The sequence below is a fragment of the Phocoena sinus genome, chromosome 7 (assembly GCF_008692025.1).
Source record: "Phocoena sinus isolate mPhoSin1 chromosome 7, mPhoSin1.pri, whole genome shotgun sequence".
Classification (NCBI taxonomy): Eukaryota; Metazoa; Chordata; class Mammalia; order Artiodactyla; family Phocoenidae; genus Phocoena; species Phocoena sinus.
Genome location: NC_045769.1, coordinates 19,236,184 through 19,264,066, shown reverse-complemented (window position 1 = coordinate 19,264,066; position 27,883 = coordinate 19,236,184). Strand labels below are relative to the sequence as shown.

Genomic DNA, 27,883 nt, shown 5'->3' with positions numbered 1-27,883 from the left:
ACCCATGTCCCCTGCATTGGCAGGCGGATTCTTAACCACTGCACCGTCAGGGTAGCCCGGTCCTCTTGCTTTTGGCCTCTTCTCTAGTGCATGTGATTCCTTTTCCTCCAGCTCCCTTCATGGTTCCTGTTGGCTGTCTCTTTAAATGCTGGCTCTCTATCCTTTCCTGGGCTTTCTCCAAATTCTCCAAGTGGTTCTTGAGTCCTGAGCCCCTGAGCAGGGAAACTAGTCAGTCCCTGGCTGAGGGGGATGATGAGGTGGCCAATCATTTAGCTCTTTACAAGCACAGCTAAAATATGCCCTGTCTGCCCTCAAACCTTTCTCTTTGCCCCTTTACTAGACACCTTCCTACCCTCCATTCCCTGCAGAAAGTGAAGAATTTACATTACTAATATTAAGTGACTTACAAGGCATTTTACATCTCTTACTTCTTTTAGTCCTCACTATATCCTTGTAAATCAAACCCAATAATCTTTATTGGGCCTTTGCTAAGTATCCCATAATGTGCTAATATCTCTACATGTTTTTCCCTTCAAATCCTTCCAACAACCTGAGGAAGTGGGATCTATTATTGTCAGTTGTACAAAAGAGGAAAACTGAGGTTAAGAAAAGTTAAATGACTTGCTCAGAGTCAACAGCTAATGAAAGGAGGAACTGGGATTCAAACGCAGGTCATCTGACTCTTACCTGGTGCCTCTCTTGAGAACAAGGATTAGAGATGGGAGGAATGTGAGCTGGACAGGTGACCCAGGTTTCCTAGGTCTCAACTCCCACTCCCTTTCATTCATTCATTCACTCACTACTTCAGCAAATGCTCACTGAGTACTTGTAACGTGCCAGGACCTATGGTAGGCACCAGAGATACAGTAGTAGGTCAGACAAGTACAGTGCCCTCATGAAACGCAGAGTCAAACAGAGAGCGTTGGAATCGCTGATTCCAGATTCATGTGGGTGCTCAGAGAAGGAAGGGGCTGTAAAGCAATCATTTCAGGAAACTAAATAGAAGAGGAAGTTGGTGGGTTAAGAAATAGGATCCTCTATTTTCGGTTCAGGATCCGGTATACATCATTACATTTATTCTACCTCCCACCACTTTTGGTGTTCCTTCCCCTTGCACTTGACTATCAGATACTACACTCTGGCTGCAGAGTGTGGTATCAGTCAGGAGACGGGGGCTGAAGTCCCCACTATGCTTCTTAGTAACTGAGTAACTCTGGGCAAGAGTCACTTAACCTATTGGAGACTCAGTTTTCTCATTTGTAAAATAATTGGTGATCAAATGAAATAATGTACATGGGGACTTCCCTGGTGGTGTAGTGGCTGGGAATCCATCTGCCAATGCGGGGGACGGGGGTTCGACCCCTGGTCTGGGAGGATCCCACGTGCCGCAGAGCAGCTAGGCCAGTGCGGCACTACTGAGCCTGCACTCTAGAGCCCGTGCTCTGTAGCAAGAGAGGCTACCGCAATGAGAGGCCTGCACACCGCAGCGAGGAGTGGCCCCAGCTCGCCGCAACTGGAGAAAGCCCATGCGCAGCAACAAAGACCCAACGCAGCCAAAAATAAATAAATTTATTTAAAAAAAATAATGTACTGAAAACTACCTAGTAACTATGGACTTACCCTAGCGATTTGAGTTATTACAGTCAAGAATGAAACTTTGTGCCCAACTTCTTGTCGTTTTCCACCATCCTCAGGCCTTGTCAAACCTGGAGTGAGGAAGCTGGGCATGAGAGTCAAGCTGTTCTGTCTCCCCTGCAACAACGTTACCCTCAGTGACACTGTACAATCCAGTGGTATAGAGCGTGGCTCTGACATCTGGCTGCCTGGGTTCAAATCCCAGCTCCTTCACTTATTAGTTATTAGTTATGTGACCCTGGGATAAGTTACCTAACCTCTCAGGGCAGATGATGTTACATCCACCTGCTCGTGTTGGTGAGAGCATTAAGAGAGATGCTGCATGTAACGTCCTTGGCACAGAGCAAGTGCTCAAGAACTGTTAGCCATCATTGTTGTTATTATATGAAGCCCGTGCTGAGGGGGTGAGGGCTCTGGAAGGAGCAACAGGGCCCTGCCCTCAGAGTGTAGTCCAAGGGGATGTTGGACAAACACTCCTCAAAGCACCATATGGGGAATGACGATAGGAAGAAACCCTCAGGCCATACTTGGCAGCAGCTACACAGCCCAGGGAATAAAATACAGGTATCTTGGTCTTGTCACTAACAAGTCTTTGACTTTGATCCTCTCTGAGCCTCAGTTTCCCCATCTATGAAATTAGCCCTTTGGACTGAATACTTTGCTGTCCATTATGGTAACCATGAGCTCCATGTGACTATTTAATTTGCAGTTGGCCCTCTGTATCCACAGATTCCACATTCGTGGATACGGAGGGTCGACTGCACCATGCCATTTTATGTAAGGCACTTGAGCATCCACGGATTTTGGTATCTGCTGTGGGGAAGGGGGAGGTCTTGCAGCCAATCCCCTGTGAATACTGAGGGATGACTGTAACTAAAATCAAAATTTTAACTCAGTTCCTCAGTCGCACAGCTACATTTCAAATACTCAGTAGCTTTATGTATTTAGAGGCTATCATATCGGGCCGTGCAGAATAGAACATTTCCGTCATCGTAGAAAGTTCTATTGGACAGCACTGGACTAGAATGATCTTAATGATTCCCCTTGTAGATTTAATGTTCTCTGAGGGTGGGGGTGATTGAAATGACAGACACTGGATGGGGCAAGTTTGGGATCTGGAGGCTGGAAGTGGACACCATTGGAAAGGCCAGGCCCTGTAGGTGTGCTGGGTGCTGTCACCAGAACTTCTCACTCTAGCTACTCCACACCCTAGGCAAACTGCGGCATGTGCTGAGCATGGATGGCTTCCTCAGCTACCTCTACTCAAAGGACGGAGACATCTTCAATCCGACCTGCCTCCCCATCTACCAGGATATGACTCAGCCCCTGAACCAGTACTACATCAGCAGTTCCCACAACACCTACCTAGTGGGAGACCAGCTTTGTGGCCAGAGCAGCGTAGAGGGATACATACGGTGCAGTGGGGCCGAGGGGTGAAAGGGTCCAGCTCATGAGAAAGGAACATCTGTGGGAAGTTGGGGCTTGCTGTCAGGCGATAACAGGGATTGAAAAGTTGTTGTGGGGGGCTTTGGGGCTGAGGATCCCTGGATACCTGAGAGACATGGAGGAGCTACTGAAGACTGGCGGGAGAGTGGTATGGAAACCCTGTGGGTAAATGGAGCTTCTCTCTCTCTCATAGGCTATGAAACTCTCTTGGAACTCAGAGGTCCTGACAGATTTATTGTGAACAAATAAATAAACTAAATGTTAAATGGGAGGCAGTAGAGAAGAGGAGTTAAAAACATAGGTTCTGGAGTCAGACGATTTGAGATCAAATACTAGCTCCCTCACTTGGGACTATAGGGCTAAATATTTAACCTCTCTATGCCTTAGTTTCCCTATCTGAGAAACAGAGATGATTACAATGCCTATTCTGTCTGGGTTGTTGTGAAGATTAAATGAGGTAATCCATGTGTCAATAGCTAATAAATGGTATCTGCTTTTAATCGTGGATTAGAGCAAATAGTCAAGATATCCTTGTAGTGCCAGCAACTGAACTAGTAGCTTCAAGGGATACATGATGAGTGGAACTTCCCCAGGAAGTCTAGTAGAGAAAATAACTGTAAATTTACCGAGAGTTTGAATAACTCGGGTGTTGTATAACGATTTACAGGCAGAACACCCCAAGGCAGGATGTGATGGCTCGCTAAGGGAGGATTGTGAGTTGGGCTGGGTGGGGGTGGGTGGAGATCAGTGTGAGCTGCAGCCCTGTCCCAGTAGACAGAGAAGGGTCTGTGGAGATGTAGCTTGGTGGAGTCTTGATGGGTAAGTGCCGGTAAGCACTCTTCTCTTCAGGGTGGGGAGAGAGGGTCCCTAGGTGGAAGATCAGACCTTGACCCCTCCTGTCCCTGGGGGGTGGGGTTCTTGCAGGGCCCTGAAGCGAGGATGCCGCTGCGTGGAGGTGGATATATGGGATGGACCTAGCGGGGAACCTATTGTTTACCACGGACACACACTGACCTCTCGCATCCCATTCAAAGATGTTGTGGCCGCCATTGGACAGTATGCCTTCCAGGTAGGAGCCTCAGGATGGAAATACTGATGAGGCAAGAGGATCTGAAGGAAGAGGCTCTGGGTCTGGGGAGGGCGGAGGGATGCAGGGGAGGTTACGTCAAATGGCGTATGTGTAAAAGAGATTTTAACTGTGAAGCATCAGGCAAATATTAAGGGATTATTATGAATAAGTGTTAGATGTGTTACTAGTAGTCATAGAGCTAATTGCTAGAGATTAGTAATTATTACCTCTAACAACTTCTGTCACCCATCTGGGAGAGGGTGGATGAGGAAACAGAGAAAGTAGTGGGTAGAGCTGGGAGACAATAGCAATCTGGAGATGAAAGCCTGAGAGTGTAACATGAACAAATAACTGGGGGAATGGCCTGGCTTTCCCACTCTGAGCCTGAAAACGCAAAGGTCCCAGAGGGACCTGGGTCAGACCTGGCACAGATCTGAGATTTGGGGTCCCAAGAGTGACTTTTAGATGTGGGGTGCCCAGACCCAGGAAGATCTCCTTGAGGCCTGGCATGGGGTTGGAGGACCTTGGCAATCAGGGTGCTCAGTTGAGTTAGTAACTCGGGGGGCCTGAAGAAGCAAGGAGGTTATAGGCCTCAGAACTCTGGCTCCAGCGTGCCCTCCCCTCCCCATCAGACATCAGACTATCCAGTCATCTTGTCCCTGGAGAACCACTGCAGCTGGGAACAGCAGGAGATCATAGCACACCATCTGACAGAGATCCTGGGAAATCAGCTACTGAGCACCACCTTGGATGGGCAGCTTCCCACTCAGCTGCCCTCCCCTGAGGTAGGACCATGCTCCCCCAGCCCAGGCTCTGCCATGGCTCCCCTATTGCCCCACCTTGGCTCCTTCTTCCATGCCCATCTTGTTCCCTTCTTCTCACCCTCAGATGGACCATCTTACTCTTTAATATCCCTGGAGAGAACTTCAATTTTTAAAAAATCTGATTTAGGGAATTCCCTGGTGGCCTAGTGGTTAGGATTCCGGGCTTTCACTGCCGTGGTCCGGGTTTAGTCCCTGGATGGGGAACTGAGATCCTACAAGCCGTGTGGTGCAACCAAAAAAAAAAAAAAAAATTTAATTTAACAGAATTCTAGGTAAAGTTCTCTAAATTTAAAGGCATTTATTTACTTTATTTTTTTAATGGAAAATCTTTTTTTCCTGATAGTTCATAATTATAGCCTAGCCCCCCCACCATAATCTCAGCCTCTCCCATAACAGCTGCCAAAAGATTTTCTAAATGCTTATATAGACATATATGTGTATATATGGTCACATTTTTAAAAACGTGAATGGGATCATCCTTTCCACCCCTTTTATATCTCACATATAATATCAATATATATCATGAATGTCTTTTCATATATATATATTTTCTTTTTTTTTTTTTTTTTGCCGTACGCAGGCCTCTCACTGTTGTGGCCTCTCCCGTTGCGGAGCACAGGCTCCGGACGCGCAGGCTCAGCGGCCATGGCTCACGGGCCCAACCGCTCCGTGGCATGTGGGATCTTCCCAGACCGGGGCACAAACCCGCGTCCCCTGCATCAGCAGGCGGACTCTCAACCACTGTGCCACCAGGGAAGCCCAGGGTTTATAATTTTTATTGATATATAACAAATTTTTAAATGTTAAAGATAATGTTTTGGAAAAATTTTTTTTTTTTGCAGTCTATTTTCCTTTTGTTTTTTGGCCGCGCTGCACGGCTTGCAGGATCTTAGTTCCCAGACCAGGGAATGAACCCCAGCCACAGCAGTGAAATTGCGGAGTCCTAACCAATGGAGCACCAGGGAACTGCCCCTGCAGTCTACTTTTTCTTTTTGTCATTATAACATCTTCAGAGATTTTTCATCTTTATGTAGTCAAATCTGCCAATTATTTTTATGTCTTGTGAGTTTTCATCGCATGTTTTTATTTATTTATTTGCGGGGGGTATGCAGGCCTCTCACTGTTGTGGCCTCTCCCGTTGCGGAGCACAGGCTCCGGACGCGCAGGCTCAGCAGCCACAGCTCACGGGCCCAGCCGCTCCGCGGCATGTGGGATCTTCCCGACCGGGGCACGAACATCGGCAGGCGGACTCTCAACCACTGCGCCACCAAGGAAGCCCCATCTCATGTTTTTAAAGGCTTTACCACCTTAAGGTTATTCAGAAAGATTCTGTATTTTCTTCTAATACTCTTATGTTCTTTATATTTACATGTAAATCTTTAATCTGTGAGGAATCTTCATGTGTCAAATGTGAGGTAGGGGTCTGCATGTATTTTTTTCCTTATGGATAGGGATGTTACAGGTTCGCTTAATAGGAAATCCCTGTTGTATGTATCAAGAAGCCTTCCTGTGGGAACTTCTGACCACTCACTCACTTCCTGTGCCTTTGAGAGCAGCGGGACCTGCATGACCCCCAGGAGGGTTCCAGACGAGATAGGTAGACAGGCCCCCTCATTTTTGTCCCCTAGGAGCTTCGGAGGAAGATCCTTGTGAAGGGAAAGAAGTTAAAAACGCTTGAGGAGGATCTTGAGGAAGAGGAGGAGGAGCCAGAGTCTGAACTGGAGGAGGCTGAGCTGCAGCTGGAGGCCCAGATGGAGTCTGAGCCCCAGGAGTTGAGCCCTCGCAGTAAGGACAAAAAGAAGGTAGGCCAGGAGAGTGGTCTTTCTGCTCTGGCATTTGATCAGGTGGTACCACTAGCTGAGAGCCCGCATGTGAAGAGACTGGAGACAGACAGGGTGGAGGGCCAAGGAGCAAAATGCTCCTTGCCTCCAATGAAAGAGGCATAAGAATGCGTACATAGCATCACTATATAGATTGCCATATATAGGTACATTGCAGTGGCTTTCCAACTTCTTTGGGCTGTGAAATCTTTTTTTTTTAATGAAATCTTATATGGAAGCTCAGTGTACAAAATAGATAAATGCAGAGCCCTCCTGGTTGAAGCACCCCTGTGGCTCTCTCCTGGGTCTCCCAGGTGACTTCTGAGACATCTTTGTACTACTTCCCAGTCTCCTTGAAGGCTAGTTCGAAAACCACTGATGGGTACATGCGTGCATGCGTGCGTGTGTGTGTTATATTGGGTAAGTAGGGCTTACTAGAGTGACTGCTGTGACCTCAACTAAAGTGGGCTTAGTTAGAGAAAGCTTCTTGGAAAAGGTGAGTCTGAAGAGGGATCAGAAATAGCCAGAGGAGGAGCAGGAAGAGGTGGGGAAGGGGCACCACTGGTGGGACCACCGAGATCCTGTGGGGAAGGGGCACCACTTGTGGGACCACCGAGATCCTGCTCTGAAGTCCGCATTTCTCTCTTCTGTGCATTTGCTTGGCTCAGATGACTTCTAGCTTATCCTGTTCTCTCTGGAGCTGTGTTGTCTAACCTGCTCCCATGCCCAGGGATGGAAATGGGAATTCAGGAGAAAAATCTATAGATATTACTCTAGGACTCTCACATCCTTCCAGGTGTGATTTCCATGACCATCTGCATACCTTGACGTATCTGTCTGGGCTCATGTGCATTTTTTTTTTTTTTTCTTTTTTTGCGGTACGCGGGCCTCTCACTGTCGTGACCTCTCCCGTTGCGGAGCACAGGCTACGGACGTGCAGGCTCAGCGGCCATGGCTCACAGGCCCAGCCACTCCGCGGCATGTGGGATCTTCCTGGACTGGGCCACAAACCTGCGTCCCCTGCATCAGCAGGTGGACTCTCAACCACTACGCCACCAGGGAAGCCCTCATGTGCGTTTTGATAAAAAATTACTTATTTGTTTTAAAAGATGAGAGGTAGGGAGTATGACATCTGTTTAATAATAATAATAATAAATTAAAAACCTGTTACTTACAAAGTAATCCTTCAAGCCCAGAGGCTGAAACTGATCCCATCAGTATACATAGACTGCCTTTATTGCCATTCCCATCCTCAGGTTGTGATGTGCCCACTGTTGTGTCCGCCTATGTGTTGTCAGATTATGTCCCAGGCTCCTATTTCCAAGCCTGGGTTCCTTCTCTTTCCAAAGCAGGTGAGGCAGGAGGGAGAATACAATGGGGAGGCAGTGGGCAGAGCCTTAGGTTGGGTGGAGAAGTTCAGATCTTGGCCAGTGGCTTCTTCCCTCTCAGATTGCTAATGGTTCAATTCCATCTTCCTCTCTACTTTCTCCTTTTCCAGAAATCCAAGCCCATCTTATGTCCATCCCTCTCTGCCCTGGTTGTCTACTTGAAGGCTGTCACATTCTACAGCTTCACTCATTCGAGGGAGCACTACCGCTTCTATGAGACATCATCTTTCTCTGAAGCCAAGGCCAAGAGCCTCATCAAGGAGGCTGGTCAGGACCAAGAGGGAGGGACGTGGAAGGAACTGGGATGGGTTAGGGTCAGGTCTGATGGGCAGGCAGATGAGTCCCAAGAGGATGAGGGAGCGAAGGAGGGATGGTGGAGCCAAGGAACTCCTCAGACCGGGTACGGGGATGGGAGTATTAACAGTGGGCTCAAGGCTCTAAGAGTAAGACAGGTGTGGGAGATGGTCTGCATGGAGGAGAGATAGGCACAGCCTTAGGAGATGCTGCAAAGAATGAAGTGGGTGGGCAGGGTCCTTGAGACCAGGGAAGTGGGAGGATCCACCCCACCCACTACCATCTCCCCACCCACACCCTCTTTGCAGGCAATGAGTTTGTGCTGCACAATACCTGGCAGTTAAGCCGCGTATATCCCAGCGGCCTGAGGACAGATTCATCCAACTACAACCCCCAGGAGTTCTGGAATGCAGGCTGCCAGATGGGTGAGGGGGCAGTAGGGACAGGGAAGAGCGAGTGGAAGAGCTACGGGTGGGAAGTCAGTCCCTGGGTGGCAACGGGGCCAGGGAGTGCTCCGAGAGGAGGGCTAGGCTGAGGATGCTCTCCATCGTGTTCTCTGCAGCCCTTTTACACCCAATATGTCTGTCTAGCTCCATGCAAGATGGGCTGGATGGCCCCCACGGTGAATCTTTCCTTTTCTCCCCGGGCCCTCAGTGGCTCTGAATATGCAGACTGCGGGGCTTGAGATGGACCTGTGTGATGGGCTCTTCCGTCAGAATGCTGGCTCCGGCTACGTGCTGAAGCCAGACTTCCTGCGTGACGCCCAGAGTTCCTTCCACCCTGAGAGGCCCATCAGTCCGTTCAAAGCCCAGACCCTCCTAATCCAGGTATAATGGAAAGAGAAACCATTGGGAGAAACTGGGATCACTGGGATAGAAGCCAGGGGGGGTGGTGGGTGGAAGGGGTGAGGGGTGGGTGGCTAGGACTGACAGGAGTGTAATGGGGGAAAAGTTCCTCATGAGGCAGCATGGACTTTGGAGCCAGTTGCCTAGGTTCAAACCCATTTACTAGTTGTGTAACGTTAGGCAAACTCCTTTAACCTTAGTCTCCTCACCTGCAAAACTGGGGTAACAATACTGCCTACCTCTCAGGGCTGTTGTGATTAGTTAATCTGAAGTGCTTACAACAGTGCCTAGGGCATAGTAAGTGCTATAGAAGGGCTGCTGTCATAAAATACCTACTTTCAAACCTTGCTAAATTTCTACTTGGATGCATTTTAAATAGCAGGTGAGGTACTAGAATATATTACCCATGAGAATTAGCTTTGCAAACCCCAAAGCTATAGTGCAAGGTCCTGTGTCTCCCCCGCAAGGGTGTGAGAGCTGGACGGGGGCTGGGCTGAGCAGGAACTAGTGAGGTTCCAGAGCTCTGGTTGCAGGTAATCAGTGGGCAGCAACTACCCAAAGTGGACAAGACCAAGGAGGAGTCCATTGTGGATCCACTGGTAAGAGTGGAGATCTTTGGCATCCGCCAGGACACAACCCGGCAAGAGACCAGCTACGTGGAGAACAATGGTGAGACTGGGCAGTGCTCGGGGAAAGTGGGAGGAGCATGGCTGTTGTTTTCCTACCATCCAGCCCTCCATTAAGCACAGTCCATCACCCCTCCCGCCACCTTCATGGGAGGCAGTGTGGAACCGGACAAAGAATAAGGACTTGGGACATCTTGGGTCTGAAGCCAGGCCTCTCACAAGCTCCAGTGACTAAGCAAACTGCTTACCCACTCAATCTCCTCACTTGTAAAATGCTATGAAAATTAAGCGAGAGAACATGGGGAAAGCAACCCAACATGGTCAACAATGTCTGTTCCTTCATTTCTTCCCTCACTTACCCTCCCCCACTCAGGTTTTAATCCATACTGGGGGCAGACACTGTGCTTCCGGGTCCTGGTACCTGAACTGGCCCTGCTGCGTTTTGTGGTAAAAGACTATGACTGGAAATCCCGAAACGATTTCATTGGTCAGTACACCCTGCCTTGGAACTGCATGCAACAAGGTGAGCCAGTCCTCCCACCCCTGGCCCGCACCCCAGCTCTGGGCTGCCTTCCTAATACTGTCCCCCGCCCCCCTTTCCAGGTTACCGCCATATACACTTGCTCTCCAAGGATGGCATCAGCCTCCATCCAGCCTCCATCTTCGTGCACATCTGCACCCGGGAAGGGCTAGAGGGGGTTGAATCTTAAGGTGGGCACTTCACGGGAAGAGTGGGTACATCGGCTTTAGACGGTAAGAAAGGCCTGGAAGGATGCTCCAGAAAGCAAACAGAGGTGGTGAAAACCAAGCTTTGGACTGTGCATTCCTAGGCACAAAATTACTTCATCCTTCCTGACAAGCAAATCTAGGACCTGATTTTTCACTTTCTTTCTTTTCCCTTTCTTCGTTTTCACCAGCCTTTGGTATCATTCCTGTCCTTACCCTCTGCACACTCTACACTGGAATTCCTTCCTTCCTTCCTCTTGCTATAGGTTCAATACCATACCCAGATCTAGGACTACACTTTCACACCAACTCTGGCTCAAAGGCAGATTGCAACTAGAAATCCAGAGAAGGGCTTGGGGCAGACAAACCCTCAGAGGCACTATCTCCTCCACCTCTAACTTCCTCAAAGTCCAGAGCCAAGGGAATGACAAATCAAGCCCCAAGGGTCCCCAGGCAAAGGCTGGGGAAGGAGATCTGACCCCAAGGCTGTATGACGACTGTCGAGAGAACACTACGCAGCCCTCAGAGTCTCCACTGGACTGCTGCTCCCTAGCCCCTCTGGTATAAATAGAGCTTCTCTCTCAATTTGGCTTGAGTACAGTCTCTCATTGTTGGGCAAGAAGGGGAGATATGAGGGTTGGGGGACATTTGGGATAGGGAAAAGGTGGAAAAATAGGGTTTCCAGGGCCCCCCCTGCACTTACTACAAGTATGGCTTCTAAGGGACAGGGCAAAACGAGGAGACAAAGAGTTATGTGATCCCAGCCCTCCTAAAGAGTATGCCCGGAATAGTCCGGGTTTATGTCTGGTGTCAGCATAATTATTAATAGTACCCTCTTCAATTTTCCCAGTGTGTCCCAGTTTAGATGATTAATTATACAGTCACTGTGAGGCACTGACAGAATCCTGGGTTAGAGATTTACCTTCCCAGTTGTCTGTCTTTCACCCTATCCTTGTGCTTTAACTCTAGTGCAGCAGCTAAGCCAGTCAGGACAGTGCCGAATTAAAGCTGCTTCCACGAGGAGGCTTAGTGGGTGGCAATCCTCCCTCTACAGGTAGACAAAGGGACTCAGAAATAGGGAGCAGGGCAAGGGCTGATTCAGGCTTGAGAACAGAGAGAAGGCAGACCTGGGCGTTTCAGAATCAATCGCTCAGTGAAGATGGAAGGAGACAAAGGAGAGACAGAGGCCTGAGAGGGGGCAGGGCAGACTAAGATGACAGCCTGGCAGTGTTAAGTCAGGGACTTGGACGAGTCTATATAAGCTACTAATCATTTAACCATGCTTTATAGAGCAGTGGGCACAACAGCACATGCGGTTAGATACAACTGTTCTGAGGATGCTGAAAGAAAATAGGACTTGACGTAGTAAGAAGGAAAGAGAAGATGAAATGGGTAAACCACGATCTTATAGCCAGGGATCTGGTGGAGTGATGGTGAAGAGATTAGGAACTCACGGGTTAAAAACACAATGTGCCTCAACAGAAGTCAATCTGTGGTCCAGGTCTCTCTTATATCAACTTCCAAGTACTACAGCCAGAGTCCCAGGAGGGTTCCAGCCTCTCTGACACCCTGAAGCCAAGCCTTTCCTCTGGCCCTGAGCTCCTCAGGCTAGCTCTGGGTCCAGTCTGCACACCTGGGCCCACACCCTCTTCTTGTTGGGAGGTGGGGGAGGCCCTCAGCCCTCAGGTCCAGTGGGGGGAGCAGCAGGAGCAGGGGGGCCGGGATCCTCCAACTGCACGTCATGTAGGTGCACCGTGGGCGTGGTGGGGTCCTTGCCCACGCCTTGGTTTGGGTCAGCCTGGTCAGGGTGGTGCCTGCGCACGTGCTTGACCACCTGAAATTTCTGCTTGGCCTTGTAGCTGCAGAGGCGGCAGAAGAAAGGGTGGCGGTCGGTGTGGGTGAGGGCGTGATGGCGCAGGCCAGCGGCCCAGCGGAAAGCACGGTGGCACACGTTGCACACGTAGGGCTTGGCCTCGCTGTGCTTGCGGAGGTGGGTGCGCAGCAGGAAGCGTGTCTTGAAGGCCTTGCCGCACTGCTCACACATGAAGGCTCGTGCTTCCCGGTGCCGCGTCTCCTGGTGCACGCGCAGTGCGTCGGCCCTGTTCGTGCAGTACTCACACTCGGGACACTGGTATGGCTTCAGTCCTGTAGGACAGGGCAAGGACAGGGAACACATCACCACTGAAGGAGGTGGAACAAGGATCAGTGGACCAGAGGAGTCACTGTGATCCTGGGACATAAGGAACACAAGCAGCAACCTAAGGACCATGTCTTTGGAATGTTCCAATCCTGTCTGACATTGGTGTGTCCTATTCCCAACATAGCCCCTTGTATACAGCGGGTGCTCGATGGATGCCGGTAACTAACTGGACCCCTAAGTAGCCAACTGACAGCAATAAATACTCAAATATGACAGGGTTTCTACATGGGGAACTCCCACCCCTTTTTGGTCATGGAATACTCATGGAACTGGGAATCCATTGAAATGGATCCCTTGTTCAACACAAGAAGTAAAAGAAAATGCTTAAGGGGGAAGTGGGAGAGGCAAAAGAAGGGGTAGAGGCAGAGGGCCTTGAAATGCATCTGGTTAATTCCTTTACTTGGGGGGGGCCATATACAACAATCACAGGCACACCATCATTAACCCTTCTCTGAGAACCTGTGGTTCATGGACTGTACCCAGGAGAAAAAAAAAAAAGACAAGTTAAAACAGGTGAGGGGGGAATCCCTGGTGGCGCAGTGGTTGAGAATCTGCCTGCTAATGCAGGGGACACGGGTTCGAGCCCTGGTCTGGAAGGATCCCACATGCCGCGGAGCAACTAGGCCCGTGAGTCACAACTACTGAGCCTGCACATCTGGAACCTGTGCTCCACAACAAGAGAGGCCACGACAGTAAGAGGCCCGCACACCACAATGAAGAGTGGCCCCCGCTTGCCACAACTAGAGAAAGCCCTTGCACAGAAACGAAGACCCAACACAGCAAAAATAAATACATTAATTAATAAACTCCTACCCCCAACAACTTCTTAAAAAAAAAAAAAAAAAAGCCCACAGTCATCTTGATAATACTGTATGGGGCCTCTGATTCTTTAAAAAAAAACAAAACAAAAAAAAATAGGTGAGGGACTTCCCTGGTGGCACAGTGGTTAAAAATCCCCCTGCCAATGCAGGGGACACAGGTTCAAGCCCTGGTCTGGGAAGATCCCACATGCCGTGGAGCAACTAAGCCCATGCGCCACAACTACTGAGCCTGCGCTCTGGAACCCATAAGCCACAACTTCTGAGCCCACGCCTAGAGCCTGTGCTCCGCAAGACGAGAAGCTACCACAATGAGAAGCCCTCGCACCGCAACGAAGAGTAGCCGCTGCTCGCTGCAACTAGAGAAAGCCTGTGCGCAGCAATAAAGACCCAAATCAGCCAAAATAAATAAATAAATAAACAAACAAACAAACAAATAACAGCTGAACCCTCTACTTTCTCCTCCTCACTCATGATAGTTCCATCCTGTCTCTGTAGGGACCAGGCAGACCTGCTCAGTCACTCATGTTTGAGTTGGAGGTCCTCAACCGGAGGTGGGTGACCTTGTGCCATAAAACCCCACGAAGCTTTCGCAAAGTACACATGTCCAGACTCTCAGGTTCACCTCTGTCCTGATTCTGATAGGCTTTCAGTGGGTTGGGAAGCTATTCTGGCTTTTCAGTCTACCTACTACCCTTGATGTGAATACAGCTGTGCACCCCGAATCTGAGTAAGGACATACACCACCTCAGGGAGGCTGGGTGTGCTAGGGCACAGGGGAACCCCTCAGGCCTGTCAAAACCATGCAGACTCACCTGTGTGCTTGGTCATGTGGTACTTGAGCTGGTTGACCCACTTGCACTTGTAGCCACAGTCAGGGCACAGATACTTCCGCTCCTCCTTGTGAATCCGCATATGGTACTGGAGGAGGGAAGAGCAAAGAGTACACCCAGAAAATGTGTACCCTTTGGTACTCACTGGATGTGGAAATAGAGCAAGCAGGCAGAGAAACTGTTGGCAGATAATCCTGTTCCCTGCACCGATCCTACCCATTCTCCCCCACTGCCAGTCAGGTCTCCAAGGCCAGTCACTCTGACGCAACCCTAACCCATTCGGCCGACCCCAGGTCTGCCCTATCTCACCTCTGCCACTTATCAGCTGTGTCTTTGGGCAACCTTACCCCTAATTCTCAGTTTATTAATCTGGAAAATGGGAAACAGTAAAAGTATATCTCATATTTTTGAAAGGATTAAAATTAGTGTCCGACATACAGTGTAAGTACTCAGTAAATGTCAGCTGTTATCATCTAGGTTATCTACAACCTATTATACGCCTTTATCACATGACAAGCATGTATTGTGGAATTTTATCTCTGTAGCAACCCTATGAAGTATTATCCCCTCTTCACAGATGAGGATCTGAGGTTTGGAGAAGTTAAGGGACTTGACCAAAGTCACAGAGCTAATTTTCAGAAGAGTCAGGATTAAAGAACCCAGGTAGTTTAACTCCGCAGCCTGCATTCCTTCCATTCCCAGACCCCCTAGCCTCTGACCTTACCTTGAGGCGAGAGGGGTCAGCACAGGCATAGGGACAGAGGTGACAGCGGTAGGGCTTTTCCCCAGTGTGGACGCGGCTGTGCCAGGTGATCTTTTGCCGGTTCTTGGTGCTGTAAGCACAGTCAGTGCACTTGTAGAGCCGGGTGCCCCCGTGCCCTTTCACGTGGTGATCTAGCACCAGCTGATGGCGGCACGCAAAGTCACAAAAAGGGCAGCGCAGAGGGGGCTGGCCAGCATCCCCAGCTGAGGACGCCGCTGCTGAAGTCTCCTCGTGCTGTTCCAAGTAGTGCTTCACCAGGCCCACCCGTTCCCGGGCAGCAAAGTCACAGAGCTGGCAGCGGTGGCTGAAATGCTGCTGCCTTCGGTGCTCGTCCAATGCCGGCCGGCTGGGGAAGGCCTCCTGACAGGCCCCACATTCGAGCCGTGGGTGCTGTTTCCGGGTGTGCCCTCGCAGGCTGGCAGGGCTGGGGCACAGCAGCCCACAGCGGGAGCAGTGCAGTGGGCCCTCAGTGGCCTCTGCGGGCGAGCCAGGGACAGGGGGCGTAGGCTCGGGATGCCGGCGCAGAGCATGCTGCTTGAGTGCTGTCTCAGAGCTGAACTGGGCCTCACACTGGGGGCAGGCAAAGGCTGGGGTGCCCTGGTGGCAACTGTTAACGTGGCGAGTGATGTCATGGCGAAGGTAGCCACTATAGTCACAGAGTGGACAGAAGTGGGTGGGTGTTTTGTCGTGTACCCTCAACCGGTGCAAGCGCAGTTTTGAGTTGGTACCAAATGTCTGGGGACAGGAGCTGCAGGGGATGCGGCCAACACCTGTGTGTCGGGACTGGTGAGCCTCTAACCGGTACCGTCTGGTGGTGGAAAAGTCACAGAAAGGACACTGATGTGGCTTCACCCCCTCATGCTTCAGCCGCCGGTGCTGCTGTAGGCACCGGCTCTGTTTACAGGTGAAGCTGCAGTCCCCACACTGAAGAGGGGGCCGGGGGCCATGGGCTGCGGCGGGGTGCCTCCGCTTCTGGTGGAGCCTCAGGGCAGCAGCAGCAGGAGCGGTGAATGGGCAGAGGCCACAGCGCAGCTCTCCAGACTGCTCAAGGGGGCAGCCCCGGGCCTGGTGAGTCCTCAGGGCCCGTTCCTGCTGGCAGCTAAAGGGACACGTCGGGCAGGAGAAGCGAGCCCCCTTCTGCTTTGGAACCAGAGCTGCATCCCCATCACCAGGGCTGCGCTCTGCACTCCCACTGCTCAGGGGAGCAGAGTCCCTGCTGCTCAGCAGGGACACAATAGGCTGGGTCTGGGAGGCGCCTCGCTTTCCTCTCCCGCCACGTCCGCCACGTCCGCCCCGGCAGCCTTCAGCCACGTGAGAGGTAATGGAGGAAAGCCGAGAGCAAAGGAACATGCATGAGTTGCAGTGAAACTTGCCCTGCTCAAAGTGGAACTTCTCAGGGGCCTCTGTGGGCGAGGAGTCTTCTGCAGGAGGGACTGTGGAGCCAGAGAGTGTGGCAACAGGCTCCTCTATGTTTTCTGGCTCCCCAGGAAGCTTGGAAGGAGCATCTTTTGGGAGTGTGATCTCTACTTCTAATGGTGCAGGTGGGGGCTTCCTACCTGCTGCATCCTCTGAGGCCGGCGTGCCCGGGGGCTGAGGATGCAGAGGGATGGGTGAATCTGGTCTGGGCAAGCCCTTGTTCTTTCTGAGGAGAACAGGGCACTTCTTCAGCAGATGGGTGCTAAGGCCACGCTGTTGCTTGAAGCTGGCTCCACACTCAGGGCAGAGGAGGGGCTCTCGGTGGCCCTGGCACCCAGTCCTGGAGTGCAGATTCAGGGCCTTCTCCCGGCGGGTGATGAAAGGGCAGTGTGGGCAGCGGAAAGCCCGCCCCTCTCCCTGTATCACTACCATCTGAACCCGCCCCTCCAGCACCAGCGCCTCTGCCTGTTCTTTGTCCTGCCTCCTTAGGGCCTTGAGTAATGACTCTGATTCAGGGAACTGGGGCAGGGGTGCTGTCTCAGTGGGTGGATTTGCCTTGAAGGTTCCCACCCAGCTGTTAGGGGGCTCCTCTGAGGAAGGGGGATTTATAGGGGGCTCAGAGACTGGCTTTTCCAGAATGGACTCTTCAGCACCTTCAAAGGTAGACAGCTCTGTCAAAGTTCCATCTGGCCCTTCCAGTCTCAGAGGCCCTGAGGGATCCAGGGCCCTGAACTCCACAGGAGCTGTTTCGGTGATCTCCTCAAGGGGCGGGTTGCCCACAGGCTCCAGCTCCACTCCCAGCGCCTCTAGGTGTAGCGTGCAGCCTCCCTCATCTACCTCCGCCGGACTGGGGCTGCCAACTAGGTCATGCCCCTGGGGAACCTCACCGCCGTCCTGTTTCCCAGCACTGTCCTCCTCACTGGTCTCTGGCGGGGCCTGATCCAAGCCGGGGTCCACCACCGTCCCTGGGTCATGGTCCGGCCCCTCAGGCTGGGCAGACAGCTGACTTGAGGGCTCTGAGTCTGGTGGGGGTGTTGGGCACTGCCCGGCTCCCTCTGGCTCCTGGATGGCATGGCGAAGCTGCCAGACCTGGTCCCCGGGCACGTAGCCGTGGGCTTTGCGCTTGTGGAAGAAGAGGGCAGTGTTGCTGAAGGTGCGATAGTCGCAGAGGGCACAGTGGAACTCTCGGAGGCGGGTGTGCTTGCAGTTCTCATGGCTCAGCAGGGCCTGCTTGTGGCGGCTCTGGTAGCTGCAATAGCGGCAGGGGTAGAGTGGGGCGGCCGTGCCGGGGTGGTGCTGGGAAGCCATGTGCTTCTGCAGCTCGTACTTCCGCTTGCAAGCGAAGGCGCACACCTCGCACATCAGGGACTTGCCCTGGTGCCGCAGCTTGTGGCTGCTCAGCTGATCAGCCCGGTGGCAGCGATAGGAGCACTGGTTGCACTGGTATCTGGTGAGGAGGGAAAAATCACCATCATAAATTAATCACAGCAACTACCAGAAACTGTATAAATACCTACTGTGGGCCAAGCTCTGCACTCAGCGTTGTGCGTGCATCATCGAATTTAATCGTCTTAGTGAGGAGACTAAGGTACAGAGGTTAGTAACCTGCCTCGAGTTACAAAGGAAGCGAAGGGCAGATGGTCTAGCTTCAGGGCTTGTGTTCTACCTCCTACTCTACATTGCTTCCTAAAGGGAGGGTATCATGAATCAGTCAACCTCTGTGGACTTCTGAGGAGCTGACATGGCTACAGCCCCACGGGGCAGGTTTCTGTGCCTAGATCCCACTCCCCCACGGAGACGTGAAAGCCACGGAGAAACCCCCTAGCCAGCTGTGCCCACAGGTCAGAGGGGAACTTGCCTGGATTTGGACGTGGCCAGGATTGGAGCCACAGGCGTAGCCCATCTAATTCACCAGGACTGGACTCAGAACTCAAATGACACCTTAGTCTCTGGGCCTCTACTCTGGGTCTACACCCCCTTCCCTGAGCCCAGAGAGCTCACACAGTGCACACTAGGCCACAGGCAGAGGTCAGCTAGAGGCAGCGGAGCCGAGATGACAGGAGCAGAGGGCCGTGCGGAGGAGTCTCTCTGGGGCCAGAAGAGAGATGGGGCCAGAAGCTGACTTTGAGAGGCGGCTAGCTTAGCTCCAGGTCATTGGGTTAGGGAGGGAGGCACGCATGTGCTCATACCTGAGGTCGCCCGCGTGTTTCCGCATGTGCACGCTGAGGTAGTGCTTCCACTTGGTGACGTAGCCGCATTCGGTGCACATGTAATCCTTGGTGTTAGAGTGGGTCAGCATGTGCTTGGACAGGTAGCTCACGTCTCGACACGTGAAGTCACACAGCTCACACTTGTGTGGCTTCTCGCCTGTGGGGATGGGGGTGAGCGGGGAGGGAACACAAGTCAGACACGGACCGAGGGAGCGACAGACCGTCCTCCCCAGCAGGCTCGCCCTGATGCCCAGCAGGAGTGGAAGCTGAGGTGCTATTCGCAAAAGTCAATGCTGCCTCACAGCCCTCTGGGACGACTACTCTTCCACCCTGACACCAAGGAAGGTAGGGGGAAAGTGAAGACCTAGCTTTTCAAAAGTAGCTTCAAAGTCCACTCTGGATTTGTAATACAGCTTATTGGCACTAGTGGCCAACTGCTCCACTTAGCCCAATTCGTTCCAGTTTTGTGGAAGAGGAGGAGAAAAAATTAGGCAATACAACACAGTGGTTAACAACTCTGACTCCGGAGTCCAACACAGTACTAAATATATTAATAGCCGACATTTATACTGTGCTCACTACATGCCAGGCACCTTTCTGAGCACTTTATAAAAATGCCTTCTCTTACTGAATCCTCACAACTGCCCTTTATTACCCCATTTTACTGAGGAAGAAGCTGAGGCACAGAGAAACCATAGAGCTATTAGGCAGTGGTTCAAATCCCAGTTTACTACTGTGTGTCCTCGGGCAGGTCACTTAACCCCTCTAAGTCTCAGTTTCCTGGTCTCCAAAAAGGGGGCAACAAAAATACTGACCTCACATGGCTGATCTGAAGATTAAAGGGCTCAATGACAAGCTGTCCCTGTACGTTGGTCGAGACCTAGCGCTAAGAGGTGAGGCTGGGGCCATGTTCTTTCAGGACCATTCCCTGTTATCCCTGCCCACCCACTCAGCCCCTCTCCTTATGGTGAAAGGCAAGCAACGTGGTGTTCTGGCTCTGCTTCTGATACCAGCTGTGTGATCCTGAAACAAGCCATTTAAATGTTCAGCGTTTCTCATCTTTACCTGCCTTTCTTACAAGATCGTTATTATGGATTAAATGAGATAATATATATGAAAAAACTATAAAGCACTACACAAGCATACCTCAGAGAGATGGTGGGTTCAGTTCCAGACCACCACAATAAAGCAACTATCGCAAGAAAGCGAGTCCCACAAATTTTTTGGTTTCCTAGTACACGTAAAAGTTATATTCACACGTTGCACGGTAGTCTATTAAGTGTGCAATAACATTCTAACAAAACAGTGTACATACCTTAATTAAAAAAATACTTTATTGCTAAAAAATGTTAACTATCACCTGACAATGCAGGGTTGCCACAAACCTTCGACTTAGAATAAAACACAGTATCTGCTAAGAACAATAAAGTGTAATAAAAAAAAGTATGCCTGTATAGATGTGAGGTTTTAGGAAGCCTCAGAAAAATGAGATTTTGTGACTAAAGCCTGTATAGAAATGAACTGTTTAATGGAAACAACAATGGCTTTGCCACAAGCTGCCTAAAAACTGTCCTCCCAAACTAAAGAATCTTTGATGAGATTTTTTAATGTCTTGTCAATCCACCAATGCTTACATAGAGATCACAAATGGGAAGATGCTATAGCAGGAAGCCTGGTTTCGTTTTTACTCAAAGCATCAGTAATGCTGGTAACCAATTAAGAGCCTGAGTTGAAAACCCTGCAACTTTCAGGTCACCAGACGTGATCATGTTTCAGTGTCACGGCTTTCAAGGCTATAATATATATGGATGGCTCAGTTCCCTCACCGGCTATCTCTCACAGCACATCACAAAACTTGAACTGCAAAGGAAGGTATCTGTCCTGGTCTGGGTTTCTTTGCTTTAACAGGCTGGGTGTTGACCCACCCATGCCTGATTAGGGGTGGGCAGAACCTGACAGGGCTTTAAAGGTGAGGCACGGGACTCCCCTGGTGGTCCAGTTAAGACTCTGCACTCCCTGCAGGGGGCCTGGATTCCATCCCTGGTCAGGGAACTAGATCCCGCATCCAGCAACTAAAAGATCTCATATGCCTCAACTAAAAAGATCCCACATGCCGCAAATCCTAGCCCGACCACTTTACTAGCTGAGTGACACTCAAGGCTTATTTGTAAACTGCAAATACTAGATTTATCTGTAGGAACACTAGGTCAGATGAGTCCTACGCAAGGTACGCAAAGCCCTCCGGGTGTCTGGCACACAGTGAACGCTCCCGTTTGCCATCAGCACCACTATTACACGGTTGGAAGGGTGGAAGCCACCTCACCAGTATGCAGCAGCATGTGGCGGATCAGCACCCTCTTGTGGGCGGTAGCAAAGCTGCACTCAGGGCACTGATGGATCTTCTCGTGAGCATGCATCTTGCCCACATGGTCCTGGTAGGCCACCGGGTTGAAGGTGGCAAAGGGGCAGAAGGTGCAGCGCAGCTCTTCACTGCCAGGGTGGCCCTGCTTCTTATGTTTACGGAACAGGTGCTTGTTGGAGCAGGCGAAGTCACAGTGGGGGCAGTGGAAGGCATAGTGGCTTTTGTGGTGGGCCTCCATGGCTTCTGCTGTGGCGAAGAGCATGGGACACGAGTGATGGCGGCACTCCACGGCCCGCACGCCGTGGGTCTCCTTCAGATGCTTTACGAAGGCCTTGCGGTCGGGTGCCGTGTGGCTACAGCCCTCCTGAAAGCAGCGAAGGGGCAGCGGCTCGGCCGCAGCTGCTGCGGTGTGGCTCTTGAGGTGCTCCTTAAGGGCCTGGCTGAGGCGGAACTCCTCCCGGCAGACAGGACAGGCATAGGTATCTGAGTAGAAGTTGGAAATGTCCTCATGCATGCTGGCCATGTGGCGGTTGAGGGCATTCCTCTCCACTGCACTATAGTGGCACAGTGGGCAGCGGTGGGCCTTTTGGCCCAGCTCCCGCAGCAGGTGGGTCTTGAGCTTGCTCTTACTGGTGAAGAACTTTTGGCAGTTGGGGCACTGGAGACTGGGGTCTGGGAAGTGGAGGTGTAGGTGCTCCACCAGATGGGTCCGCTTCTTGAAGCAGCGCTTGCATTCTGGACACATGTGGGTCTTGAAGAGGGACTCGGTGCCAGAAGCCACAGCTCCTGGGAGAGGGAAAGGCAGGGAGGGTTAAGAGTGAGATTCTTCGATAGGTCAGGGGCTGGCCAGTTAATGGGAGAACCACAATTTGCCCAGACAAATTATGCATGCATGCATGGCCTTGTTCCTTTCTTTCTAAGAAACCAAACAATAGCATCTCAAACTTTGTAGCCTCAAAGAAGAGAGAAGTCCTTCAAGTATTTAGAGAAACAAAATCACAAGGACTTCTCTGACCTTGCTGTGACCTTTAAGAAGTGCTTCACCCCGCCACCCACTATTCTTGAGCTTTTATTTAGAAAGGCTCAAAAGAAGAATCTTGATGGAGCATTCTTGTTCTTCCTGTCCTTGACCCGGAGGGGAGGCGGGGTTGGAGGGCTGGCTGGAAGGAAAAGAACCCCAAAGGGAGTGAGCAGAGGGAAGAGAAGGTAAAGTACTCCTACTTCTGAACCCTGGGGGAATAGAGAGTTGATAATACATATAATCAGATCCTTCCTGGTCACCTGACGGGTAAATATGCTCCCTGTGGGATGGGTTTCAAATGCTGTTCTCCTCAGATGGTAAACTGGGAAGCAAGGATTCAGAAAAACAACCTTAGGGGGCTCCATGTCAGACAAGACAGGCCGCCAGTCAAAAACCCCTGGCATCTTCATACTATGAATATCACCCTCCCCCTCCTCACAAAAGAGCTTTCTGCCTGGGGAAAACCAGCCCCGAGAGCAAACTATTTACTCTTACCCTGTGTCACCAGGGTCTGTGCCCATTTATCACTTTCCCACTAGACATGTCAAAGTGGAATGTTAGGAACGGAAGGATCTGAACCAAAACTCAGAAAACCAAACCCCAGAGCCTCAATACCACGCCCCCCACAGTCCGTTCCTCCCCACCACCAAGAGGTTCAAGCCCCATCACATCATTACCCTCCAACTGCTGAGCCCCCTGGCCTTTCTCCAGGGCTTTCTGTGAGTTCTGGCTGCCACTGTCCTCTTCTTCCTCTACGTCCTCCTCTTCAGCTGACTCCTGCCCAGGCAAGGGTGCTCCTACTTCCTCTGAAGGCTCTCCCTCTCCTGGGGACACTCTGAGAGCTGAAGATGCAAAGAGCTTGATGACTAGAGGAGCCAATGCAGGGCTGAGTGCCTGTACTTCTCACCTCCCACCATTTAGCATAAGGGAATCCGGGGTTCTAAGTATATTAATTTACTCCCACACAAGACAGGGATAGGAAGACCAGGAGCTAAGCTGTCAGTGATGCTCCAGTCTGAAGTAAATCAAACCTCAGATAACACCAACCTCGACCCCTTGAAGGCAAGATCTTTGAGGTCACTGCAGTGGGGGGAGGGGGCAGAGAGGTAGAGAATGGGCAGACTAGACTGTACTTCCCTGGCTCAGGTCCCCAGGGTTAATGGCTGGTGGCTCAGTGTGGGCAAACATCCCTGACCTCTAAACTTCTACTGAGAAACCCAACTCAGCAATTCAGGATCACATCCTGTGCTCTCAAATCCATTCCTTCTCTCCCTCAGTTAGAGGCAGCTGCCTCAGTAAGGCAAAGATGTATGACTTTTTCCCAGGAAAGAGGAATCTTCTCTTTGTACCAGAGCACAAATCAGTCTTAGCGAGCCAAATTCTCTCATCAGAACCCTGGCCTCTCCTGGCCTGGTTTCTCTATTTCCTCCTGCTCCTCTGCTCACCCCACACTCTTTCTGAGACCAAGAGGAATAAGAATCATTGAAGCACCACCTCCCTTGAGGGTTTCTTTTTAAAATAACCCCAGCTTCTCCTGCCCAATCCCACTTGCTCTAACAGGGAGTCTACAGGCATTCTACCAATGGCTACAGCCACTGACGGGCAGTTTAGCTTTTGCCCTCAGAAAGTTCTGAAATGGTTCAGAAGAGACATTGGTTAAGTAACTTCAAGGCCACAGTGTAGCTCAAGCCAAACTTCATTCATTGTCATGGACAAAGACTTCCTCTTTGTCCCATATTTTCTGCCTGGTCCGGGGTGTCTAGATGCCTTCCCACGTCAGCCAATAATCCCGTCCTCCTGAGCCACTAACTCCAGATTCTCTTCAATTCAGGCTTACATTCATGGCATTAGTAACAACTGCCTCTGCTACAGACCAATTGCAGCTGCAATCCAGGCAGGATACTGCTGGGTCCTTGGCCTCATACCTGGCAGCAGCTCCTGAGATGGAAGACCCTGAACAGCAGACAGTTCTCCCTGTGTCCCGGCCCCGTGACTCCGCTGATGCTGCCGGAAGAGTTTGATGTTGGAGCCCACGAAGCTGCAGTGGTTGCAGTGGAAAGGGTAATGGGCCTGCCGGTGCAGCTCCATGCCCTGCTGGCTCCCGAAGAGCAGGGGGCAGCCCCGGAAAGAACAGGGCACGGGAAGCGCTCTGTGGGTCTGCCTCAGGTGGTGCTGTAGACCCTTGCGATCTTGAGCAGAGAACACACAGCCAGACTCTGGGCAGGAGAAGGCATCTGGAGTGCCCCGGTGAATCTTGAAGTGGCTCTTCAGGGCCTGGGGCTGGGCAAACTCCTGTCTACACACAGGGCATGGCAGGGGGCTATCTGGTGGGCTCTGGCGCTGCAGAGGGCCAGGGAGAGTGAGGTTGCTGGGGGGCAGCTCTACAGAGCAGGGGGGGCTAGCGAGGCCCTGCACAGGCTGTATAACGGTCTCAGTGCACTGGTGCAGGGACAGCAGAGTGGGCTCTGCGAAGCTCTGCTCACAGCGCTCACAGAAGTACACCTCCACCACCTTTACCAGGACACCTGCAGGCAGAGGACCGACAGAGAAAGGCACAGAATCAGACGGAACAAGACTCAGAGGAGTTACTTACCAGTAGAAAATGTAGGTGAATCTTTTAACATTCATGGAATGGAGGTGGACTTAAGTCTGATTCTACACCTTAAGTCTGATTTTTAAAGCCCCCTAAGGTCAAAGATGGTCTATCTTGCACGTGTGTTTGGATTCCCAGTATCTTGCACAATACTTGGCACAAAGTAGGTACTTCATAAATACTTGTGAAGTGAATATAACACGTATTAACCAAATCCAGAAAGCATTAAGAAAAGGTGATATGTTTTGCCCAAATAAAAACTTAGAAACTTCCAAAAGAAGAAAACGACAATCTGAGGAAAATATCTGCAATATACATGACAAAGCGTTATTTTATATTCTGTGAAGAGATTTTCAAAGGCACAGTAATTCATAAAATGGAGGACATCCTTTCTGAGATGAGCCAGATCACATTCACAAGAATTGCTGCCATTTCTTTTTTTTTTTGATAATTTTTATTTTTTAAATCAATTTATTTATTTATTTTTGCCTGCATTGGGTCTTCGTTGCTGCGCTCGGGCTTTCTCTAGTTGCAGCAAGCGGGGGCCACTCTTTGTTGTGGTATGTGGGCTTCTCATTGTGGTGGCTTCTCTTGTTGCGGAACACAGGCTCCAGGCGCGTGGGCCTCAGTAGTTGTGGCTTGCGGGCTCTACAGCGCAGGCTCAGGAATTGTGGCACATGGGTCTAGTTGCTCCACTTGCTGCCATTTCTTAAGCAACTGGCAGGACCTTGACAAAGAAAGGCTTAGGAAACACTTTTGCTTGGTCCTCCAACTGCCCTATGAGAAGAGGGACCTGGGATGCTGCAAGGTTAAGGCCACCATGCCTGTTAATGGTGGAGCCCAGGTTTGCCCTACATTTATTCTGGTGTTTCTTTTTCTCTTTATTATTTTTTGTTTAAATAAAAATTCAGTGCAACAACAGAACTATATAAAGAATAACCACCTCCCACCCTCACACACATAGTTTGGTCTATATCCTTTCAGACCTTTTGGGGTCATTTTTTGGCAATTTGCTTTTTTTTTTAAGTTTATTTACTTATTTATTTTTGGCTTTGGGTCTTTGTTGCTGTGCGTGGGCTTTCTCTAGTTGCGGTGGGCGGGCTTCTTATTGCAGTGGCTTCTCTTGTTGCAGAGCATGGGTTCTAGGTGCACAGGCTTCAGTAGTTGTGGCTCCCGGACTCTAGAGCGCAGGCTCAGTAGTTGTGGCACACGGGCTTAGTTGCTCCGCAGCACATGGGATCTTCCCAGACCAGGGCTCGAACCTGTGTCCCCTGCAATGGCAGGCGGATTCGTAACCACTGTGCTACCAGGGAAGCCCCGGATATTTGCATTTAAAAAAATTATTTTCACTTGCTATATATCAAGGATATTTTTATCTATGAGTAGGACATTTAGATCTACCTAATTTTTTTGGTCCAGTTCATGGTACTTCAGAGCACGGGTAAATCAAAATGAAATTTTGCTCTTACTAATAGATATCTGGGTTGTTTCCAACCATTACAAATAAAGCTGCCCTACACATCCTTATTCCTGCATCCTTGTGCATGTGTGTGACTCTTTCTATAGGACAGATCCCTAGAAGTGGAACTACTAGGTCAGAGTACATGTCTTTTAAAATTTGTTTCATGGATAAATTGACTTTCAAAAACTTATGCTAATTTATACTCTATAAACTATAAGATAGTGTCTGTTTCCCCCATAGCCTCACCAACACTAGTTTTATAAAAATTGCTTAATTTCTGCCAAAGTTGAGAAACAATAATGGCATCTTATAGTTAAACTGGAATTTGTGTGTTAGTGAGATTAATATACTTACGGTTATTAACTATTTTCATTTCTTCTTTGGTAAATTGCACATAGATTTCTTTTCTCCCTTTCTAAAAAAATACTGTTTCTTTTTCTTATTGTGGAGCTCTTTGAATTTTAAAGATATTAACTCTTTCTTATATATTGCAAATGTTTTTCCAGGTTCCTTTTTAATTTATTTATTATTTCTTTCACCACATCAAAGTTTAGAAATATTATACAATCAAACTAGCTAATCTTTCCCAGTATTCTTTGTACACTACCAAGGAAAAATGGTACAACTGTAGCTGGAAGACGACAGTTACAAAACAGGGAAGTTACCTAAAAATAAGAAGTTGAGATGTAGGAAGATTAAAGGGAGGACTCTTTCTTCTAACGTAAATATAAATTATTCAACTCCCACTCTTAATGGCATGCCTTGGGTGATTTAAGTATGTTATCCGCAAGAAACTAGAGCAGGGAAATACTGCTAGGAAGCCCTGCCAAGCCCTGGGTGGTGGAGAGAGGCTGGGCCTTTTGCCTAATCCCTGGCTACAGTTCCTGGGTGGGAGGGTCAACATGGAGAAAAGAATCCTTGAGGACTATAGGAGTAAGGACTGGGCAGAGGTGTCAGAAAGGTCTTCCCTTCTGGATTACCGCCTAGCAGACGTGAAGCCCTCGCAGGGATAGACTGCCAAGAGCTTGGTACAAGTTGTGCACCACCTCGCCAGACTTCAATCAACATTCACCAACTGCAAATCAAATTACAACATCTCTAAGTATAAAAATAGGATGCTACCTTGTGTCTTCATCATATTTATATACAACGATCAAACACAGCACAGACAAAAACTCAGGGTTGCTTGTCTCACTGGCCTGCTAGCAACTGTGTTGGTACCTGGGGCCTCTCCAGGAGCACCTGGGGACAGGTTTCCAGCTACTGCTTCCACAATGATCTCCATGTTCTCTGTGTCCTCTTCAGTTGCTGTGGTTTCTACCAGCAGGCAGCCTGGGTCAGCAGGCAAAGGTGGAGGGTTCCCAGAAGGACAGGGGCTCTGGACAGGCTCTAGGAGTCCACGGTTAGAGAGAGGTCGGGGGATCAGCAATAGCTCAGGGCACAGTCCATCCATCTCCCCAGTGCTGTTGGCTGGCTGTGAGTCCAACACAGGGTCTGTCATCACCACCAACTTGTGTGCTATGTCCTCTTAC

At 50.3% G+C, this 27,883-nt stretch overlaps 2 protein-coding genes across 3 annotated transcripts in view; one reads left to right on the top strand and one right to left on the bottom strand.

Moving 5' to 3' along the window:
- Positions 1–10,678, top strand: part of PLCD4 (phospholipase C delta 4) — a 12,388-nt gene extending 1,710 nt beyond the window's left edge. The window contains exons 3-11 of the mRNA XM_032636818.1: positions 2,849–3,050; positions 4,006–4,150; positions 4,783–4,935; positions 6,603–6,776; positions 8,293–8,449; positions 8,785–8,901; positions 9,131–9,303; positions 9,855–9,990; positions 10,321–10,678. Coding sequence (XP_032492709.1) covers positions 2,849–3,050; positions 4,006–4,150; positions 4,783–4,935; positions 6,603–6,776; positions 8,293–8,449; positions 8,785–8,901; positions 9,131–9,303; positions 9,855–9,990; positions 10,321–10,640 — 1,577 coding nt within the window. The 3' untranslated portion in view covers positions 10,641–10,678. The remainder of the gene's footprint in view (positions 1–2,848; positions 3,051–4,005; positions 4,151–4,782; positions 4,936–6,602; positions 6,777–8,292; positions 8,450–8,784; positions 8,902–9,130; positions 9,304–9,854; positions 9,991–10,320) is intronic.
- Positions 7,912–27,883, bottom strand: ZNF142 (zinc finger protein 142). 2 transcript variants are annotated; one of them, XM_032636815.1, is made up of 8 exons: positions 27,573–27,883; positions 24,222–24,821; positions 22,974–23,138; positions 21,237–22,061; positions 18,893–19,070; positions 15,249–18,150; positions 14,507–14,612; positions 7,912–12,818 (listed from the first exon to the last, which is right to left on the bottom strand). In XM_032636815.1, exons 1-8 carry the CDS (start codon positions 27,850–27,852, stop codon positions 12,349–12,351), a joined length of 5,526 nt encoding a protein of 1,841 aa, XP_032492706.1. In that variant the 5' UTR covers positions 27,853–27,883; the 3' UTR covers positions 7,912–12,348. The 2 variants fall into 2 exon arrangements, with proteins under 2 accessions (XP_032492706.1, XP_032492707.1); XM_032636816.1 differs by lacking the exon at positions 24,222–24,821.

What these genes read in the sequence shown, in the direction of transcription:
- ZNF142 (XM_032636815.1), bottom strand. Translation starts at nt 27,852, where the DNA reads ATGACAGACCCTGTGTTGGACTCACAGCCAGCCAACAGCACTGGGGAG. An exon ending in TGCTCCTGGAGAGGCCCCAG is followed by an intron (nt 24,822 to 27,572) that starts GTACCAACACAG and finishes CTCTGCCTGCAG; the next exon opens with GTGTCCTGGTAAAGGTGGTG. An exon ending in CTGACCCCTCTCGCCTCAAG is followed by an intron (nt 14,613 to 15,248) that starts GTAAGGTCAGAG and finishes TCCCTCCTCCAG; the next exon opens with TACCATATGCGGATTCACAA.